Source organism: Corythoichthys intestinalis, chromosome 8 (assembly GCF_030265065.1).
Source record: "Corythoichthys intestinalis isolate RoL2023-P3 chromosome 8, ASM3026506v1, whole genome shotgun sequence".
Taxonomy (NCBI): Eukaryota; Metazoa; Chordata; class Actinopteri; order Syngnathiformes; family Syngnathidae; genus Corythoichthys; species Corythoichthys intestinalis.
In genome coordinates, this window is record NC_080402.1 from 24,425,913 (window position 1) to 24,446,869 (window position 20,957).

The 20,957-nt window shown below is 39.6% G+C and overlaps 2 protein-coding genes across 6 annotated transcripts in view; one reads left to right on the plus strand and one right to left on the minus strand.

Annotated features, from left to right (window-relative positions):
- The window catches only part of n4bp2 (NEDD4 binding protein 2), a 34,762-nt gene that overhangs the window by 11,553 nt on the left and 2,252 nt on the right, over positions 1–20,957 (minus strand). The window contains exons 1-9 of one of the 4 annotated variants that reach the window (XM_057843456.1): positions 9,368–9,849; positions 7,527–7,571; positions 5,487–6,456; positions 4,774–4,898; positions 4,589–4,677; positions 4,400–4,476; positions 4,118–4,258; positions 639–3,109; positions 455–540 (exon numbers count right to left, since the gene is read on the minus strand). In XM_057843456.1, the coding sequence (XP_057699439.1) occupies positions 455–540; positions 639–3,109; positions 4,118–4,258; positions 4,400–4,476; positions 4,589–4,677; positions 4,774–4,898; positions 5,487–6,456; positions 7,527–7,571; positions 9,368–9,602 (4,239 nt within the window). In that variant the 5' untranslated portion in view covers positions 9,603–9,849. The other 3 variants (XM_057843459.1, XM_057843457.1, XM_057843458.1) reach the window with 3 other exon arrangements.
- pds5a (PDS5 cohesin associated factor A) overlaps positions 13,092–20,957 on the plus strand; it is a 39,227-nt gene continuing 31,361 nt past the window's right edge. Inside the window, exons 1-2 of one of the 2 annotated variants that reach the window (XM_057843460.1) lie at positions 13,092–13,234; positions 14,106–14,258. In XM_057843460.1, the coding sequence (XP_057699443.1) occupies positions 14,145–14,258 (114 nt within the window). In that variant the 5' untranslated portion in view covers positions 13,092–13,234; positions 14,106–14,144. Of the gene's footprint in view, positions 13,235–13,342; positions 13,431–14,105; positions 14,259–20,957 lie in introns of those variants that run through there. The other variant, XM_057843461.1, reaches the window with a different exon arrangement.

A 20,957-nucleotide genomic window follows, 5' to 3' on the forward strand; every position in this document is an offset into this window, starting at 1 on the left:
AAGTTTAAAATTAATAGCATCTGGTAAAATACTAACCACACACAATTATGTGTTTCTATAGTTTTATAGAGTGAAACGGAAATGCTCGCAGGACAGGTTGACTCCCTCTGGCAGCACCAACTAACAAACCAACCACACCCCAATCTTGAGTCATTGATTGGACTCCATCCAGCTCATGACCAGACTGACTCTGATTAGCTCTTGGAGAAACCAGAGCATAGAGCTTAATTTACTAATTCCTCCTAGTCCCGAATGTTTACATATTATTTTCTATAAAAATATGGTAACATCATGTTGTATTGTATTATTTAAGCGCATACTGTACTTGTGTGTTTTTACTGCTGATTTGGAGGGAAGATCAGATCACATTTTATGATTACATAAATTTTCCTAAGGTTTTTCCAGCCCGACAGACAACACCTCCATCAGTTATTTACACTGGTTTGAAGTTCACCTGGATAGTTTCTTTCCACTTCTGGTGGAGCAGTTTAGCCAAGTTCATGTCCATCTGCACTGCATACTCTTCTGAGGAGCACGTTCCTAAAAATGTGGGCATGTGCTTATGATAAATCATAAAAATGAATTTGATTGATAATCTAAATCAATGATTAGCAGAAAATTTGTATTTGCATTGTTACCTGGTTCGACTCCAACAGGGCCAAACAATTCAGTTAGTTGCAGTGCCAGTTCAGTGGATAGTTTCAGCTCCACACTCTGAATGTTTACACCTGGGATGCCTTTCTTTTCAAGGGTCCTCCTATCAGCCTTCATTTTTTGTTCTCTCTCCAACTCCTCTAGCTCAGCCTCCAGCAGTCGGTGAACCTCTTCCAAACTGGCAATATCATCTGGAGTTGGACCTGAGTCTTCGACGATTACTTTTTGTTCAATGTCAACATGTTGTTCCAAAGTAGATAGGCCATGACTAGTTGAGACTATGTGTGAATTTGTTTCTGGCTGACTTTTTGTATCAATAAGAGAAGTCTCAAGTCCAAATCTTAATGATTCAGTGTCGGAGTTCTCACCAATTTCGGTAACAACCTCATAAGGACATTGTTCGAGCTCTTCGCCAATGGCAGTCAGCCCTGCATCAGGAAGTTCATTTCCCAACTTGTTGTCTAATGCCGGTACGAACACTGTATTGCTCTGCTCAGCTGTGACAGCTCGCTCCTCTAGCATTTCCTCTAATACATCCTCATCTTTAAAGAGCCTTTCTCCAGAGTCTAATAACAGGTTGGTTGTCCATTCCAAGTCTTGATGGCATTTGTCATACAAGTCCTCCAATGTATCTAAACCAACTAATTTAAAATGGCGACTGAGTATGCTCAGGCTCTCAAGACGGCTTTGAGCTGCTCCCAATTCATTGTCCTCCACCTGTGTGCTTTTCTCATGTACCATGCGGTATGGTACTGTATTGTGAATAGATGGGTTAACTGCAACTGCAGCAGAAACTGCAGATGCAACCTCCGGGACAAATCGTGAGGACACACCACATAGGATTTTGACGTCGTCACTGGAGTAGTTGTATGAAGCGATTACATTTGTTGCTGGATCATCTTGATGATTAAGACGCCAAAGAAGGCCAAAGTCCTGAGGTTCTGTCTGAGTGTGACAACCTCTATCTGTACAGAGGTTTGATTCAGTTTGCAGATGCATTTCTTTGATCGTGGAGCACAACTCTAATGTAGGACAGAGGCTTGTATCACAGTCAGGATTTTTGGTGATGCTACTCTGACCATTGTCAAAAATTTGGGATGTGGTATTGGGACACTCATGTGTTTTGTCGGAAGGTGCCAGACAATTCTGAGTGAAGGTGAGAGCGAGCTTGCAATGCTTCCCTGATCTGCGACCCTGACGCTGCTTTCGCTCTTGACTGCATTCACCAAGAACACAACTCTCTGGTTCTAGAGGCTCTCCACCAAAAAGCCCTTGGCAAAGATCATTGTATTGTCTGCAATCAAGATCTACTGCCACTTCATTGTCTGGCAGCTCGTTACATTTCTTTGTATCGTTCTCAGACACAAACTCTATATCACACTCATCAATACCATAGCTCTCTTGCGGGTTTGTAGATTCAGATGTAACACCTGGTTGGTTATCTGCAGCAACATTTGATTCTTTTTCACAACCAATGTCTAAAAGTGATGTTCTATTTGTTTCGTTTTCACCTTTTAAAATATCATCAGTATCCTGAAAAAAATCAGTAGCATTCCTATCTAAAACACAATCTGGTAAATCAACTTTGCTACTCTTTTCTACAGTAATGTTCTGTTGTTCTTCCTCACTCTTAGAACTACAGCTAAGGGATCCTTCAATCTTGTCATCTTTCTCCAAGTTCTGTCCTTCGCAAAGGGAAACAGGTGATGAACAAGAAGAACCAGAATAGCAAGTGACTACACCAGTCTGAATGAGATCAAGAAGTTTCTGGAACTCAGTCAGATTATTTCCAGACTGCATTTTGCCTTCGTCACTGTTGACTTCTTTAGACGCTGTTCTGACTTCGCTGTTGTCACCGTCTTTATAACATTCTTTTCTTCTTACCTGCCGCTGCTCAAGAGGCCCTTCAGATGGCCAGTCACCGGCAAAATTCAACGTTTTTGATTGCTCTGCCTCTTCTCCACCCACCACTGGTACCCCTTCTGCAATCATCTGTTCTGGATCTATTCCTAAGCCGCTCGACTGGTTAATATGTTTCTCCAAATCTGAGCAATAGAACTTCCTGGCACATTTTTCCCTTGGCACCCTTTGTTTGATAGATTCAGAGAAGGCCACAGGGAGTTTATTACTGTGGTGGTCTTCGTTTATCACCAATTCAACAATACAATCAGGTATCACCTGTTCTCCACAAGGCTGATTTAAAGCATCCAACTCACTATCCAATGTCCCTAAGTCCATGTCATTATCCTTGTTTGAATGCTCTGAAGTTGGCTGAAAATCAAGCAAATCTGCCGATTTGCAGTCATCATATTCCAACTTGTGTGCCTCACTGGGATGACCAATAGATGACACATCAGGAAGAGAGGAAAAGAAATTAGGTTGGCAATGCTTATGTCGGTCCATCAGTCCAGGTTCATCGACAAGGTCAGGACATTTTGCTTCAGGAGTCACAGACCTGAGGGAAGAAAGATAACGAAGATATGATCCCTACAGAGACTTCCAATGAATGACAAAAGGAGCGCACATGACAGATATCCATGTGTCGAATCTATTGCAGAGCTTAGCAATTGATCTTTATTAAGGTAATCCGGTTTGTCTACTTCAGCAGTTTCCCTAGTTAAAAATACATCTCTGCTGATGTGCACTGCTTCCACCAACAACAGTTTCAAAAAGACCTAGCTGTTAGTTATGGGCAAACTAATCCAAAAATCTATAATATTGATGGCTATATTTGTATTTATTTACAGAGCCTTAATTTGATCAGTTGTTGTTTAGCACTAAAATTCAATAAGCGCTCTAATATTTACTACTGTGTTACAGAGTTTGCAAAACAAGGGTACAACCTATTTTTGCTATAGTTTTACCTTTCTCTTACTAGTGAGCTGCATCAAATAAATCCTGATCTTTCGAGGTGGATCCATCGTAATGAAAACCAGTACTATTGGCAAAATAAAGCCCAGCAATTACATAATGTGGCATGATATGAAATAAAAAGCGGTACTTCCAGAAACAAAGCCATACTAAATATACTATCTCTCCTTCAGCTGCCATTTCCTTTTCTTGTAGATGCAGATTTATGCGGGTTAAAAGTATTAAAAATAAGACCATCAAGCCAGCCAGGATGCAGATGTTTTTTTTTGCTTGTTTTTTTTTAAACATATATGGTGATGCAGTGCATCAGGAAAATGCAGGTACAATTTAATATTCTGCACCTTGACATTTATTTCGCATGTTTTTATTTCCACATAAAATGTTGAAATATGCGATCAATTCCATGATCACGTATTCTTGGAAGGACTAATGTTTAAAGATGTTGAAATATGCGATCAATTTCATGAACACGTATTCTTGGAAGGACTAATATGTTCAGCTGTAAAACGTTTTCAAATTATTCATTAAGGAAGCTATCATTTGCAATAAACAAGAGAAAGGAGTGATCCTCTCATTCGCAATTGACACATACTGTATCTTTCTGCTCTCCAACTGAAGGCGCTGTTTCATCTCAGGCATTTGTGCACCCATGATAGACTTGACTGTTACAAAGCGTTCGTAGTTATCAAGCATGCGCCGAATCTTTTCAACAGATACACCATGTTTGCTGCGTCTACACAGGGGCACAGACATACACAGAAAAAGGAAAGGAAAAAAAAAAAAGGATAAATTCCATATTTGTCTTGACTTGTGATATTTTGGATATCTTTAAGGGAAAAAATACATATTCATGTAATTCCTAGTTCTTGCTCACCTTTCTAGCTCTCTGGGCTTATTCTTCCACCAAGTGTCTGTCTCTCGAAAAAGCACTTTGTAATTATGTTTCAATGCCTTTGAAGACGATGATGCAAAAAAAAAAAAAAAAAAAAAAAAGTACAATAACGATGACAACAAGAATAAAGAATCATCATTTTACCAAAGAAGTTGAACGCAGCGGGCTGACCTGGGCCACATAGGGCTTCATTTCCCAGCCCTGCATGTTTGTATTGTCAATTATGATGGGGCTGACACCTTTCTCAAAAGCTTCTTTCGCTAATGGGAGAAGGCAAAATAAAAGATAGAGCACCTGAGCACCTGAAGCATCTGCCTTTTAATTCATTATTAATTATAACAACACTCTTCATTTACCTCGCTTGTGGTTCCATTCATGAGCTTCCCCTAGAGTAGTGGGATTAAAGTTATAGTGTTCTTGATGGGTGAAGTAGTCATCAGTGCTCAGAGCAACCCCACATGGATTATGTTGAAGAAAAGCTCTGCAGAGATGAATGAACATGTTGTTGGGAAAATTGGTTAAGACCGTTATCAGAGAACAAATTTATCACAACAGCACCATCTATATCATTTAGTTTGCCCTTTCATTTTATAATTTTAAACAAAAGAATTAGAATTTCAAAGCTAATTCAACTTTTAACGCCCAAATTTGATCAGCTATCTGGGCTCCTCTTTCAAATGAGAAACTAATCAAGCATAAAATTTAACCACTTTAACAATGGAATGAGAGAGAACACTTACTCTAACACACACTAACAAGAATTTCACACTTGAATAATAGCTGAGATGCAAGTTTGAGCAAAAACTGAGTATAATTTTACCTCTGAAACAATATTTGAGATTCAATTTGTTCAAATAACCTTATGATGCAATACACTGGAATTAACAGAAAACCTATCTGCCCCATAAAATGGTTTTAATGTGCCAAACGTTTGTACACCTTTTAGCAATAAAAATGTAAAAATATATACTTTATTCAATTTAAGTTTGTGTGGCAGACACTTAAATTGGGTGATCGTGAAATGCAATTTGTCTACAACTATTGGTGACACATATTCTTCATTTCGTACCGAGCCAAAGTGGATTTCCCAGATCCCGGAGGCCCACGGAGCAACACAAGAACCTTTCCTTCCAAACAAAGCCTGCTAGCTCGACCAGGTGCAATTCCACCAGGATTATGAGCAGCCATAGCCCAGGATTTAGGAATTGTTGCATAATTTTTAAGAGGTGCTTGATTTACATGGCTCTGACCTCCCCAGGGAGAGGGATGCACAACTAGAGGGTGTGAAGGTGCAATAGGGGTGATAAAGCATGGTCCTTGTTTTGCATGTAAACGAGGAGAAATAGCAAGTGAACGAAGATTCCATGATGCCGTGTTCACCTGAGAGCCATTTCCTCCAGCTGTATTTTCAGAGGGCATGTGGCCAGTCTGTTCTAAAAGCATTTGGGATGGTTGATTTTTTTTATACATCTGGAAGGCAGAGGGACGCCCTGAAGCGCCCAAATCCAAGGGAGGTTTGGGTCTATAAGGAGGCTCTTCTGTCATTTGATGTTTCAGATCCATAAGCAATTTTTCATCTTTGCCGCTGCCACCTTCCAAAGTTTTGTGCTGGTCAAATGGAGAGGGAGCACCAGAAGGCCACAAGGCTCTTTCAAGACATGGTCGCCCAGCAGAGTCGCGCCTACACTCAGCCCCCTGGAGCTCAGGGAAGACTTGATCCGGAAAGTCTTTTGGAGGTAAGAACGGCAATGTCATGCGATCTGACGAATACTGGTTGTCAGTTAAATCTCCCTGTTGTGCAGAGAGGTTTTGTAGCTCCTGATCAAGTTGAACGTCCAAGTCTTCAGTCAGGACACTGGTAGACAATGGGGATGAGAGTTGCTCTGATAGAGAGCTAGGGTCTTGTGCAGGTTGAAAATCATGTTGAGGATGAAGCAAGGCTGCAGCAGTGCTCTCAAAGCCAGACATTGGAGATGGAACGGGAGCTGCGAGTTCAGCAGCAATCGACAGTTCCAACAAGGAATCCATGGCATTTTCAACTGCAACACAGAAAATCAAAGTTAGTTCATTGTGTTTATGTAAATTTACCACTTAATTACTACTGAAGACTGATATAGGGATTGGCAAGAAATTGACGAAGAAGAAACAACATAGTGTAAAAATTAGAGATGCAACGAAAATTTGGTGGCCAGAGATTTTGTCCGGAAAGTACTTTCAACTGCCAGTTGTGTCCCAAAACACTTTTTCTTTACAATGCCAAAACTGAATTTTGTGATGACAAAAGAAAAACCGAACTCTGTTTGACCACCCACCTATCATTTAGTTCTATGCAACTTAGGCTCAGCTCCACGTGTGCCAGATGTCATATTGGCCAGCGGTTAAGAGCACTCTAGGTGGGTGGACTGTGACCCAGAAATCAGCACTGCATAGCAAGCACTCTTATGCAGAGCTCGGGTTAAATTCAGATTTAACGAAAAATGAGTGAGGTGACCAGTCAACTTCCAGTGTATCCTTTGAAGCACATGCAATGCTTGCAAGTTGTAAAGTTCATGTGCTTATATGACATCTAAAAACACTAATCCACTTTTTTTGAAAAGTAACGTTGACCGCCAAAGACGCACCTTTGTCTTTTTTTTTTTTAATGTGAGAGCGCCAGATCAAAGTCTGGAATGTCTTGTGTTTGAATTTCACACATAAAAGGCAATATATTTCTGTCTTAGCTGGGGGGTTCATTCCTACAAGCTCCAAACACCAAAGGGGGTGAACACGACCTGCGTGCTAACTTTTTTTAGCAAGAGCAATGAACCTCTTCTGCATTTTAATAATTCTACCAACTTAATTCTACCATTTTTATTTCTATTTTTTACCGGTAGTGCACCAAGCCAAAGTCAAACCCCCATTCTTACTGGACTTCTTATATAATAACACTGATCTGACCAGGGCCCAGGCCATTTGGGGGCCCTAAGCAAAAAAATGCAAAGGGGCCCATATTTTTGGCCCACCATTTCGTCACAGTGTACTGTGAAACCCATACATGCAATCCAACCCATATGTCTGTATCTTGTATATTAATCAGATTTTGTTGCAATGCATACTTCAAACTTCTCACCCCAAATGATTGTCGTACTTACAGTAGATAGCACCAAACCTTTTTCTAAAAGAGGAAAGAAAGAAGTTAAGGAAGAAATTTTATTTTTTAAAGCTTGTCATCAAGTATCAAAACTCACAAACATCCAATAAAGCAAACTGTAGTAAAAAAAAAAAAAAAAAATCAAACAATTGCCAGATTGGAGGCCCCCAAGTGGTCAGGGGCCCTAAGCAGCTGCATAGTCTGCGTATAGGCTGGGCCGGCCCTGGATCTGACACTACCATCTATGGGTGAATTCTCTCCAGTTTTCCCAATTCCATTTTAGGTAGGCCATAAACCATGAAACATGTTTTACCAGTATTATTCAGAGAGAGAAACATCTTCATTTCACCTGATTGAATTTAACTTCATTGTTTCCCCTAAAATATGAATGCACATGAGTAATCATGAGTGTGTAAAGCGTGCGCATAAATATGTTAAGCGGTTCTGCTTTTGCTAACTTTTTACTGTATGTAACTGACTTTGTACAGCATTTTCACAACGTGACAAGTGCTATATAATTAAAGCTTTCAATGATTCATTTATATATGCCAACACATCACTAAAGAAAGAACAAGGGAGCTTACACTTCAACACATTTAGCAAAGTGCACAATCCAATACAAATTCATTAAGAGAATAAATTACAATGCACATGTGCACGGCCCCCCAAAAATGACACCACCAAAAAAAAAAAAAAAAAGTCATACACTATAATATTTTGTTGGTCCGCATTTAACTTTAGTTATGGCACAAATTCACTGTAGCATTGTTACGATAAGCTTCTGCAATGTTTGAAGATTTATTTGCATCCAGTGTGGAGTCTCACCGTAGTGACCTCCATTGCTTCAAAAGGCTTCAATTTCCTATAGAGCATAAAGATTGGACTTTGGAGCAATGGAAGACGGTCATGTGGTCTGATGAGTCCAGATTTATCCTGTTGCAGCGTAATGGGATACATCAGGGAAAAAAGAGAGGCAGATGAACTTATGCACCCATCATGCCTAATGCCTACTGTACAAGCCTGTGGCACCGTGATGGGATACATCAGGGGTAAAAAGAGGGGCAGATGAACTTATGCACCCATCATGCCTAATGCCTACTGTACAAGCCTAGGGGGCAGTGTTATGATCTGTAGTTGATGCAGGTCAGGTCTAGGTTCAGCAACAATATGTGTTCAAAGAATGAATTCAGCAGTCTGCCTGAAAATACTGAATGACTAGGTTATTCCATCACTCGATTTCTTCTTCTGTGATGGCACGGGTATACTTCAAGATCACAATGCCAGGATTCAGCAGGTTCAAATTGTGAAAGGCTCGTTAATGGAGCATGAGACATCATTTTCACACATGGATTGGGCACCAAAGAATCCAGACCTTAACCCCATTGAGAATCTTTGGGATGTGCTGGAGAAAGCTTTGGGTAGCATTCTGACTCTACCATCATCAATCAGAGATCTTGGTGAAGAATTAATGCGACACTGGATGAAAATGAATCTTTTGACATTGCAGAAGCTTATTAGAAAAAATGTATTCGTGCCATAATCAAAGCTAAAGGTGGTCCAAAGAAATTTTACAGTGTATGACCTTTTTGGTGGTAAACTTTAAGGGGGGGGGGGGCAATATATAATCAATTTTAGGCCTCCAGAGGAAATTCGATGGCCGAAAATCGTCGGCGAAACATAAGCAAAAATTGTGCTTTCGTTTTCGGTACCAAACACTTTCCGAACGAGTGTACTATTTAAAGTAGTTTCATCTTCTTAAAATAAACTCCTGGGAATTACTCTACCCGGTGCCCACAGAAACAGGAATGATTTGATTTTACCTTTAAAATCGACTTCAGACAGCACCATATGTATAACTTCAGGGTCCAGGTGGGAGAATATTTCTCGCATGTTTTGGGTGATTTTTTGCCTGTCGGAGTCTCTATTCCTGGGTGAAAGGCTGGACATCAAAGCGACATTATCAGCCTGAAGTTGTCTACGATTGAAGTTATCCCCCGGGAGCGGCCCACCGGGAACTCTGTTGGGGCTCTGTTCGTTTTTCTTTTTCCGAGGCATGATGGCACATTTGTAGTAAATCCTTGACTACTTCTCGCTAGCAAACTACACGGCACTAACTACGAAGCAATCGAAAAACATTCATTTTAACAGACTTTCGTTGCAGAAAAAAAATGCAGTTCCAGATCAAAACACCATTGTTTTTCCGTATCCGCACAAGTCCACTATTCACGATAATAATGATTACACCATACCATATTGTGAAGAACTATATCATGCAAACATAAACACTTGGGAGTGCAGTGGGAGTCACCTACGGTATAAATGGCCGACTTCGGAAGTTGTTATGTTCATTACAAAGTAAAGGTTTCTTCCGACGTCTTAAAAGAAATTTCAAAATAAAATTTTGTGCAAACAGCCTGAAATGTGTTACCATGCCAGATACTCAAATAACAAGCCAAATTTTCTGAACGTGAAATGTGTAAAATAAGAAAAAGGTTCAGTAAATGTAATTCGGTAAAAAGTGAAAATCATCTTGTAGACTGGGTGACATTCCACAGATATATATAATTTAATGTTCTAAAATATTCTAAAACTAGAATTTCACTAGACATGTTGCTGTCAAGTTGTTGAAGGCAATGCTAATACATAAAAAGAATTCATCATCAGATGATGGTGAAGTGTATGCACAAACCTACTCATTATTTTCAAATGAGCTCAAATTTCAAAATGTCAAACGAGTATCTGAGACTGCGACTCTTCTATAAAACAAACAATCAAACAAACAAACAAAATTTTTAGGTGCGCGTAACATTTTTGTTATCAGCCAATTACCGTTTACATGTGAGGTTGTGAGTCACAACCTGGTCAATATGAAAGGTCACAACTTGTGACCTTTCATATTGACCATGATCCTTTTCAGGGACAGTGGTCACTACAGTGGACAGCTATTCAAAAGTTGACACTTAAGAAAAAAAAAAACATTTTTTTTAAACTTGAAAATTAGATATTATTTTAATTTTTAATTGTTACTTTATTTATTACATTATTTTATCCAATTATAAATAATTATCCAAATTATTACAATGTTAATAAACGCTATAGTTTTAAATGACAGTAATAAAAACAGAAAAATACTCTAGTTACGACCCCAAGGAGCACTCTTAAATTTGATTTATTATTATTATTTTTTTTTAGATTTGTATTTAACTCATTGCATGCCATCAATGGCGATAGATGCTGTTGCCCTCCCAGTCGAATATTGGATTGGCCGTCTATTGCCGTATATCAAGGGCGTAGGTTTGCATAGGGATGGTAGGGACATAACACTACCAACTTTTCCGGAATGCTTCAATTGTCCCCACCAACTTTTAAGCAACCTTATTTGCCTTATATAATGAGTTCAGTTATATAGGCAATTTAGAATCTCTTGCCATGTGTTGTAAGGATAGAAATGACCCAACCATAATTAAGAGAATTATGTCCATTATGTTCAGACTTACATTTACCCATTTTCACCTGATGAATGTGCCAGTCCATTTGCTTCCCCTCCAATCCACGTTTGATTAGGTGACGGCTTGTATTTACTTTAAAAGTATTAATTTATTTTCTACATTACTTAGTTAAAAAATGTTATTTGCAGCCTATGCTAATTTTTTTTTTTCAGATAATCATACATTAATCATAATCAAGGTGAAAAGTTTTCGTTTGGTTTTGCTTGTGGACAAAAGCAATAGTTTTCTTTTTTTTACCTGAAGGAAGGCTCCATTTTTATTTATTTTTGTTATACTCTGACGAAGATTTTTTTCAGTTATATTTAACTTATTTATTTACACAGACAATGTTGAGTGGTCTCAAGACAAATGTTTATTTTTTGTATTTCTGGATAGTTAAGAGATTACAACAAGTTGGTATTTATTATGTGTGTGTTAATCTAATTAAATTATGTTCAAATATTGCAATTTTAATTTGCTAATGTAATCCAGACATTTATTCTGGAAGTTTTCAAAATGTATTACTATCTTTAGTAGTTTTTGAAAACAAAGGTTTGAATTGAACAATGTATCGCCTGAGCCAATACACGGGAAAGTTAGTATAAGTCAATACAAATTTATTTTGCATTGATCATTTAGCTTATCAATTAATCAGGTACATTTCGTGAGTGTAGCCCTAAATGTAGCCCTGACTCCTGTACACCCAATCTGTTTGGTCTCATTAATGTCCTGTCCCCAGCAAAAAGTGTACATCCCGGTTATGCTGTTATATCGTCCCTACCAATGTTGAAACCAAACCTACGCCCTTTGCTGTATATGGCAGCCAATGAGTTATATGGCAGCCAATGAGTTAAATTAGTACCCTGGCTGTTAGGGTAAAAACAAACAAACAAACAAAAAAAAAAACAAGCCATAATTCGTATACGAATGTTTGCAGTTATTACATCGTCACAACTCTTACTATTGGTTTGATGTATAATTAGTGTGCTAAACGAAATTTGACAGAAAATAAGACCATTATGTGGGGAGAATGAAAAAATATATAAACACATAATGGTATTGTTATTGTAATATTGAAAGTACTGTAGTTTAGGTATGGGAACCTCTTGGTACCTCACGATCCGATACGATACGATTTGCGATACAAAGCTCACGATAACGATGATCTGAGGATATGGCAATACAACGATTTTCGATACATTGGTCAGAAAATCCTTCTGGGATATTCTACAAAAAAAACAAACAAACAAAAAAAAAAGCTTCTGCTGTGAATTAGAATGAGTTTATCACTAGTAGACGCCCAATCCATTTGAACGAATGTTCATTCGCTGCCAGCCCTCCCACTTCAAACAAATTGAACGTCTATGGCCGTCAGTGGCAGCCACTGCCATGCAATGAATAATTTTGGGCCATTTAAGGTCATTTACCTGTTGATTTTCAGTTACTTCCTGTTGATTTTGGGGTATTTTATGGGTCACTTGCTGTTTATTTTGCGTTACAGAACAGGAAGTGACCTGGGAATCACCAAAATGAATAGGCAATGACTCAAATTCAACAGGAAATGACCTGTGAATGCCCTAAAATGAAAAGGAAGTGACCTGTAAATGCCCCGAAAATCGGACCGAATGACTGTGAATGCTCTGGTTTTGAATAAACGAACATTCCCAGTCTAAATGGATTGGGTGTCGAGCACCGTCAATGGCAGCCTTTTAAAAAAAAAAAAAAAAAAAATTTATTTGACACCTTTTTAAAATGATATCTCAATTTTTGACCGGAGCATATCGATAATCTTTTGGGATACAAAGTATCACGATATATCACCATTTCGATATTTTGTCACACCCCTACTGTAGTTCACATCTTTCTATGCCATTGCCAACTCGAATACCTCCCATTGGATGGCAGACACTATATGATTCACCTGTGTGAACACATTTTTGTTTGTCGGTATGCCATGAGATTGTTTTCTTATTGCAAGATATGAGCTCAGAATCCAGCAGTACTGACATCTTTTTTACATTGTACACGCTGTCCTATGGAAGCCCTAGTATTTGGAACTGTAGTAATCATCTAACACAAAGGGGGGCGCTCTCCATCCAGCCGTCACACTAACAGAACAGACTGAACGGATAGAGCTTTGTGCCGAAAACTAAACCCAACCTGTGTCAGCCTAATGAATTAAATCGGCCCACTGAAGAGGTAAATAGTAGCAAACGGATGCCTGCTATCGCGCTGGGATTATAGTCGTGCTGTTTGGAAACAATCGCGTAAACCATTCGTTTGGGTGCTCTGATTCGTCCGTGAAAGCAAGTTATTGGTAGCAGAGGCAGCAGCAGCAGCTCTTCCTATGTTAAACTAGCGGCAGATGTGTTGAAGTACTAAAAGACAGCTTCAAGTAGATAAGCTTCATTTTTAAACCTTGAAAAGTTGTTGCGTTTGTTGGATCTTCGGCATCTAACCAGCGTTATGGATGTTTTATGATTTGGTCATAGCATACTTTAACTTCCTGTGGTCGTCTGTGGAGGAAGATGTGATAGGCACCTGAATAGTTTGCGGCCTAACACTAGCAAGTAGCCAGCTAGTTGGCTAACTCTCGCTGTGGCAGCTGCTAACCGTGCTTCCCGCTAAATGCAAAGCCGCTAGCCAATGCTGTTTGATCCATACCTCCCTCGCAAGCTAAGTACCTTGCCCGTGTGACAGGAGTGAAACAGAAGCGCGTGTCGTATTTGGGGTAGTTTTCCGTCAAGACTCACAGAGTCCAAATTTGACTCCTGGTTTAAATTGCGCTTTTGTATTAGCTTGATGATGCGTTTACATGTATTTACAAAAACCCATGTTGGAGCTATGGCTGGGGCATTTAGCACGGAAGCTAATAATGTGCATTTATCCACTCGAATATTAACGTTGTAACTTCGGGCTATTCATCAGCTCCCTGCTATTGAATCGCCAGCCATTATACGAGGAGTTTTTGTTTGGAATCGAACGATTAGATCATGAAGTACTGCTCAAAATGAGTTTTTTCCAAGTGTGATAGCATGGCATTGTTGAACTTTTGTTTTTCGGCGCATAGAGGCCAGTAGAAGACCGCTTTGATCTGACATCTACAAGCATGGAGTTCCCGCAGCAGCAGAAACCGGCGGGCGACGGGAAGATTATCTATCCTCCCGGAGTCAAAGAGATAACTGACAAAATCAGCAACGATGAGGTGGTCAAGCGGTTGAAGGTACGCAGATCGTCCATCTGTCCATCCTTTTTCTATACCGCATGTGCTCAATAAGATAAAGACTATGATCATATACACTGTATATACAGTGGAATGAAAAAGTACCTCAACCTTTTGGAATTTCTCACATTTCTGCATAAAATCACTGTCAAATGTGATCTGATCTTTGTCCAAATCAAACAGATGTAAAAATAGTGTGAGCTTTAACTAAAACCACCCAAACATAATTAGGTTTTCATATTTTAATCAGGATAGCATGCAAACAATGACAGAAGGGGAAAAAAATAATTAAGTGAACCCTCTGCATAAGGAGACTGGATGAGCAGTTGAAACCATTTTTTTACCAAACAATTTAAGTCAGGTGTGTGCCCTATCACTGATTTTGGTTTAAAGCTGCCCTATAAAACACACAACTGGTAAAAAAAAAAATGTCTTGATGGGAAGCATTGTCTGATGTGCATCATGGCTCGGCCAAAAGAGCTGTCTGAAGACCTGCGATCAAGGATTGTTGATTTGAATATCGCTGGGAAAAGATACAAAACCATCTCTAAAAGTCTGGATGTTCCTCAATTGACAATCAGAAACGTGTTCTACAAATGGAGAGAGTTGGCACTGTTGCTTCTCTCCCAATGAGTGGCCGTCCACCAAAGATGACTCAGAGAGTTCAGCGCAGAATACTCAGAGAGGTAAAAAAAGAAACCCTAGAGCAGGGGTTGCCAACTCTGGTCCTCGAGGGCCCCTATCCAGCTTGTTTTCCATGTCTCCCTGCTTTAAAACACCTGAATCAAATGATGAGCTCATCAGTAGGCTCTGAAGGAGGCTGATAATGATCCTGATTATTTGAGTCAGGTGTTTTGAAGGAGGGTAACATGGAAAACAAGCTGGATAGGGGCCCCCGAGGACTGGAGTTTGCTACCCCTGCCCTAGAGTGTCTGCTAAAGACTTCCAGAAATCACTGGCACAGGCCAATATCTCTATATCAACTATATGTAAAACTGTGGCCAAGAATGGTGTTCATGGGAGGACTCCACAGAAGAAGCCACTGCTGTCTAAAAAAACATTTTTGCTCATTTAATGTTCGCAAAAAGGGACTTCGACACTCCACAGAAGTTTTGGCAAAATATTTTGTGGACTGATGAAACCAAAGTTGAATTGCTTGGGAGTAACACACTGCGTCATGTGTGGAGGAAAAATGGAACAGCTCACCAACATCAACACGTCATCCCCATCGTGAAGCATGGTGGAGAGAGCTTCATGATTTGAGGCTATTTGCTGCCTCAGGGCCTGGACAACTTGCAGTCATTAATGGAAGAATGAATTCAAAAGTTTATCAGGATGCTTTTCAGGGAAACCTGAGGCTGACTGTCAGACAGTTGAAGCTAAAAAGAGGATGGATGCTGCAACAAGACAATGATCCAAAACACAGAACTAAATCAACTTCAGAATGGTTTCAGAAGAACAAAATACACATTCTGGAGTGGTCAAGTCAAAGTCCAGACTTGAATCCCATTAAGATGCTGTGGCATGACCTAAAGACAGCGATTCATGCCAGACATCCCAGGAATCTGACTGAACCACAGCAGTTTTGTAGAGAAGAATGGGCCAAGATTAGTCCTGATCGATGTGCCAGACTGATATGGAGCTACAGGAAGTGTCTGGTTGAAGTTATTGCTGCCAAAAGGGTGGGGACAAAACATTAAATGTGATGGCTCACTGACTTATTTTTCCCCCATCTGTCATTGCTTGCTTACTATCCTCATTAAAATAAGAAAAACCTATAAACGTTTGGGTGGTTTTAGTTAAAGCTGACAGTTTTTTCATCTGTGTGATTTTGGCAAAGACCAGATCACATTTGATAGTGATTTTATGCAGAAATGTGAGAAATTCCAAAAGGTTCAGATACTTCTTCATACCACTGTATAATCAGGTTCTGCTAGCTTTAAGTCAACCCATTTCACTTGAATTTTCAAGTTATGATATAAAACCTAAAAAATAATGTGAACTGGATTTCAGTAAAATTGTTTGAACTCAAAATTATAAGTATACTGGACCCTGGTAAAGGGACACTCCAGTAATTTTGATGATGTGTTTCTAAATACATTTGAAGATGAGAGCTGAAAATATGTGCATGGGCTAAATGAGATCAATTGCATTTTGAATCTGAGTTTTGGCAAGAAACTTTTATATGCGCTCACCTGATTGGATTTTTTAGACGAACCTATAGAGTCAGGCGACATCACCTAGAACTCTTGCTTCTTGGCACAACCCTACCTTTATACTGTATAAGGCTAAGCGTGCTTACAATGGCTGAGTTATGCTCTGTCACAAGTGCAGCCTCCTTCTTCTCGTACTTCGGATACAAGGAATCTCCTCCCCACTTTGTGTCCCCTCATTATGAGTAGACATATTGAGATAGCAACGCCACTTACATTAGGAAGCATATATATTTAATTATGCTCTTTTGTCACTATTGTTTTTTTTAATCCCCTATAAACTTTTCTGTCCAGCTGCATTCGCTCAATAAATGACACTATAATAAATGAGCACAATATACTGTAAGCATAGCAAACTCCCATGTGAAACATTAAACTGTTTCAACCTTTAAAAACACTCAGATTTTCCATGGTCTGTGTCTAAGCAGCTCAACAGGCAGGTTAAAAAAAATAATAATAATAATACAAGCATGTAGGATCCGCAACGGATACACTGACACCTATTAGTAAGGGTGTAACGGTACATGTATTTGTATTGAATCGTTTCGGTATGGGGTGCTCGGTTAGGAACGGAGGCATACCGAACGAGTTTCTGACGTAATGTAACCCTTACTTTTCGAGTCTGTGAGTCGATCGGGTTACAGTTTCTTTGTGTAGATTATATTTACTCCGTCTTCTCTACTATAATGAGAACCAACACGGTAGGACCGTCTATAACCCAGAAACGTCAACAGCGCGACAACGTGGCCGCCGCGAGAAAGCAGTGAAATTTGGGCGTTAAAGTCAATCAGCCAATGCACACCAGTCGCAGTGCCACCGCATGTTAGACGCATCCCAGAAGCGGCTCAACGTTGACGCACGCGAAAAGAACGGCAGAGTTTATTATTTAACGCGAAACGCGACCCTCCTGCGTCAATACTACTAGCTAGGATCGGGCAGACCGGAAGTCACTCGTATAAAAATACGGTGGATCCGGTCGGTGGATCCGGTCGGTGGATCCGGTCGATTTTCAAATTAATATGCAATCGTAACCCAGTTTTTGAGTCCATCAGATCTCTTGAGTGGTAAATCGGGGCACAGTTGACTTGTCTTTGTTGATTTACTGCTGTCTTCTCTGCTATAATAATAACCAACACGGCCCCGTGTTCAATACAAAACCCTCCTACCACAACAAAACAAGTAGGAACTAATATTCACATAGGAACTAAAGTTATACAGCATAAAATATACAATATACATGAATACTACATGACATTTGTAAAATATGAACACATATTTAAATACATAATAGCCCATTTAAAAAAATTAATTGAGATGAGCTAAAACCCCTGTAATTAAATAATAAGAATAATACACTGATCCTGCTTACACAATTAAATTTATTAATTTCTGTGTGGTGCTTTAACTTGAGAAAATCCGCCAATAAAGCTTTTGAAAACCGTTCATAAGAAAAAAAAAATGATTCATTGAGGCATTTCATTTGTAAAATACATGTTAAAATCTTTGTCATTGGATTGCTTTTCACTTTAGCACAGGACTTCTTTCTTTCTTTCAGAAACAAAGCTGACCAATACGCGGGGTCTGAAAGGCAAATTGTTGTTGGATTATTATCTTTAAATACCCGCTACTTTTTGTGCTGAATTCTAGCTTTGTATAGGCTAATGTTCCTATTGTTGAGAGCACAAAGTGTGTAACAAACAACTAGCACATTTATATTTTGCATTTTGTTTTCTTAATGTACCGAAAATGAACCGAACCGTGACCTCATAACCGAGGTACATACCGAACCGAGATTTTCGTGTACTGTTACACCTACCTATTAGCAATGAAACTAGTAGCCATTAGTTTCCTTTCACTTTTTCCCCAAAGTATGATTTTTAAAAAAATATATATAATGTATATATATATTAATAAATGGTTTTAAGCACTTCAAATTTAAAAATTATGATCATCAGTTTTAAACATAACTGTCCAACCAAATCATTTTTGAACAAGAATAAAGTACTGTAGTAGAAAAATGCTTGGCTTTATTAAATACTTCTGTTTATCTACCTTAGCTGTGACTCTTAGCGGACATGTAGAAATTACAAACTCCTCATGATCACTTCTGGCATTTAATTTATGTGTCTCGAACGTCTCCACACACACACATTCATTCCAAAGTGGGTTCCTTGCAGAAACTGTTTAACAAGTTCAACGATGATTGACAGCTGCTGCACTGTGATGTCCGCTTCTTTGGCAAGATCAAAGATACCAGCATCGTTACCTTTAATAAGCAAGTGCTGCAGTGACTGTGAGGTTCAAAGAGCGTGTAAGGCTCTGCGCAGAGCAGAAAGCAGGGCTTATGTGGATTTAAAAAAAAAAAAAAAACTCGCACGTTCTTGCGATGGGACCAGGGGTCGCGTTAACCGAATATTTTCCGTCGTTGACCGGTTTTTTTTAAAACGGTGACTGAAAATACTGAAGTCCATCTGTCATTTTGACAGGTTGCAATTCACACCCCAGACCACAGGGTGGCGAGTGAGCATATTAATTAGCTATTGTCTCTCTTGATGCATGACATCGTTGGCCTTACTCGGAAAAATGTCAAGGCAACTGAGTGTTTGCCTGGCACGGCCAGACTGTTCTCCCTGTATTTTTCAAACACTGAGAGAAAAGTGGGACCCAGCCTCTCGAGTAGGTACTAAATCAATCGACAAATCAGATTTGTTTATTTACGTGACGTGTTCTTCACGAGCAACGTCACTCTTGCGCGCCGAAATTCGTCTCTACAACAACACGGATGGTAGAGCAGGGCGGTAAACCGAAAATTTACCGTCACCGAAATTCTTAACGATGACCGACGTAATTTTGACCATGACGGTAAATTCGGTAAATTAATAAAACAAGAAAATATAGTCTTTTCATCCCGCTTTGATTCTGTGTTGTTCGTCTATGTTCATTCCCCTTTAAGAAAGCAGTGAATATGCTCGTGATTGCAAAGTGATTATTATGAGTCACGTGATCATCAGGAAGCCAATCAAACAAAAGCCTGGTAAGCTAACGCTAGCAGCTAACGCTACAAGCAAAACGTGATGGAGTGTGGCTTAAGGGAGGTTCACCAAGCTTTCAATCGACATTTAGTAGACTCTTGGTGGCATCCAGACAGGCTTTCACCCGCTGTCCTCCTTTGTTCTCACGATTTCCGGAGATGGTGCTTTCAGTGCTTTCTACTGGTAGCCAGGCTAACGCTAGCTAGCGGCTAACGCTACAAATGAACGTTATGGAGTCGGATAGCGGCTCTAACCTTGTCGAAACGGCTGAACTTAAAGTGCCCGTGACATGAAAAAGCATGTTTATTTCATAATACACGCGGTATTTTATGCCCCTGAATGATATGGACCGCTTGGATGTGTGTGGAAGCGATCGCTATATTTATTTAGTTTTTTGAATCCCGCGCCATGAAAATGAGTGACTTCCGGCTTCGGTCTTGCATTGAGGAGGAGGGCGCTGTGACGTGTACGGTAGAAGACGTTCTCTTCACTATACAGTGTACTGTTGTGTATGAGGACGAAGGATTCAGCTGATTTTGCGGATTAATACTTTTATTTTTTGCATCACGCCAGCCAAACGGCTGCAGAAAAATCATTCTGTATGCGGGAGAGGCGTATGCGCCTTTTTGGAGTTTCAAAAGGTTCCCATTCACCGTGGATATTTACTGTGGGACCATTGGACTTACAAGGAAGTGAGTAAACATCTTGTTTTGTATTATGTCAAATACGAATACAGTGATTACAAAGTCAACACTATAAAATTCCTTTAAATAAAGGACTACTTACGTTTGATCATTAATAGGCATGTAAAAAGCTATCCTCATGCTCATTAGCAGTTAGCTGTTAGCGCGTTAGCTACACAACAACTCCAGCCACCCTCCTCCAGGGAACGAACTGTAAATTGCTCTCCGCCGGGCGGTTTGCCGATCCGCAAAGAAACTCGACAACCGGGTCGTCATGTCAAATAATCCAGGCTAGTTATGAGTGATTTTCCACTTCGAAGACTTTGAAACATCCCTCGGTTCGGGTTAGCATGTCGGCTAGCTGTCACTGCTTCTGGTCTGTTTACATTCTCCGAAGCCGGGGAAGAGAAATTACATATGTCCGATTTAGGTGTCATAAAATATCGTTCGGGAGGTGTGACAGTAAAGGTGAAGTCGACTGTTTTGACCATTATGGAGTAATTTTGCCATTTCGTCTTGAATAAATGGATTTTTATTGTTTTATATTCCATTTAGCACAAGATTGTTATTTGTCATGACCATGCCATTTATTTAGCAATTGGGGAAAGTACTTGGGTAAAAAGAATATCCTGTAAAAATATTGAAGTAAAGAGACAGAAACAATGACATTTTGCCGCTCTCTTCGTCGCGTTTTCCTCATTGTGAATAGTTCCCCCTCGACGGGCTGACTGGTCCTTCTCAAGCCATTTATATAGCTATTGGGGAAAAATA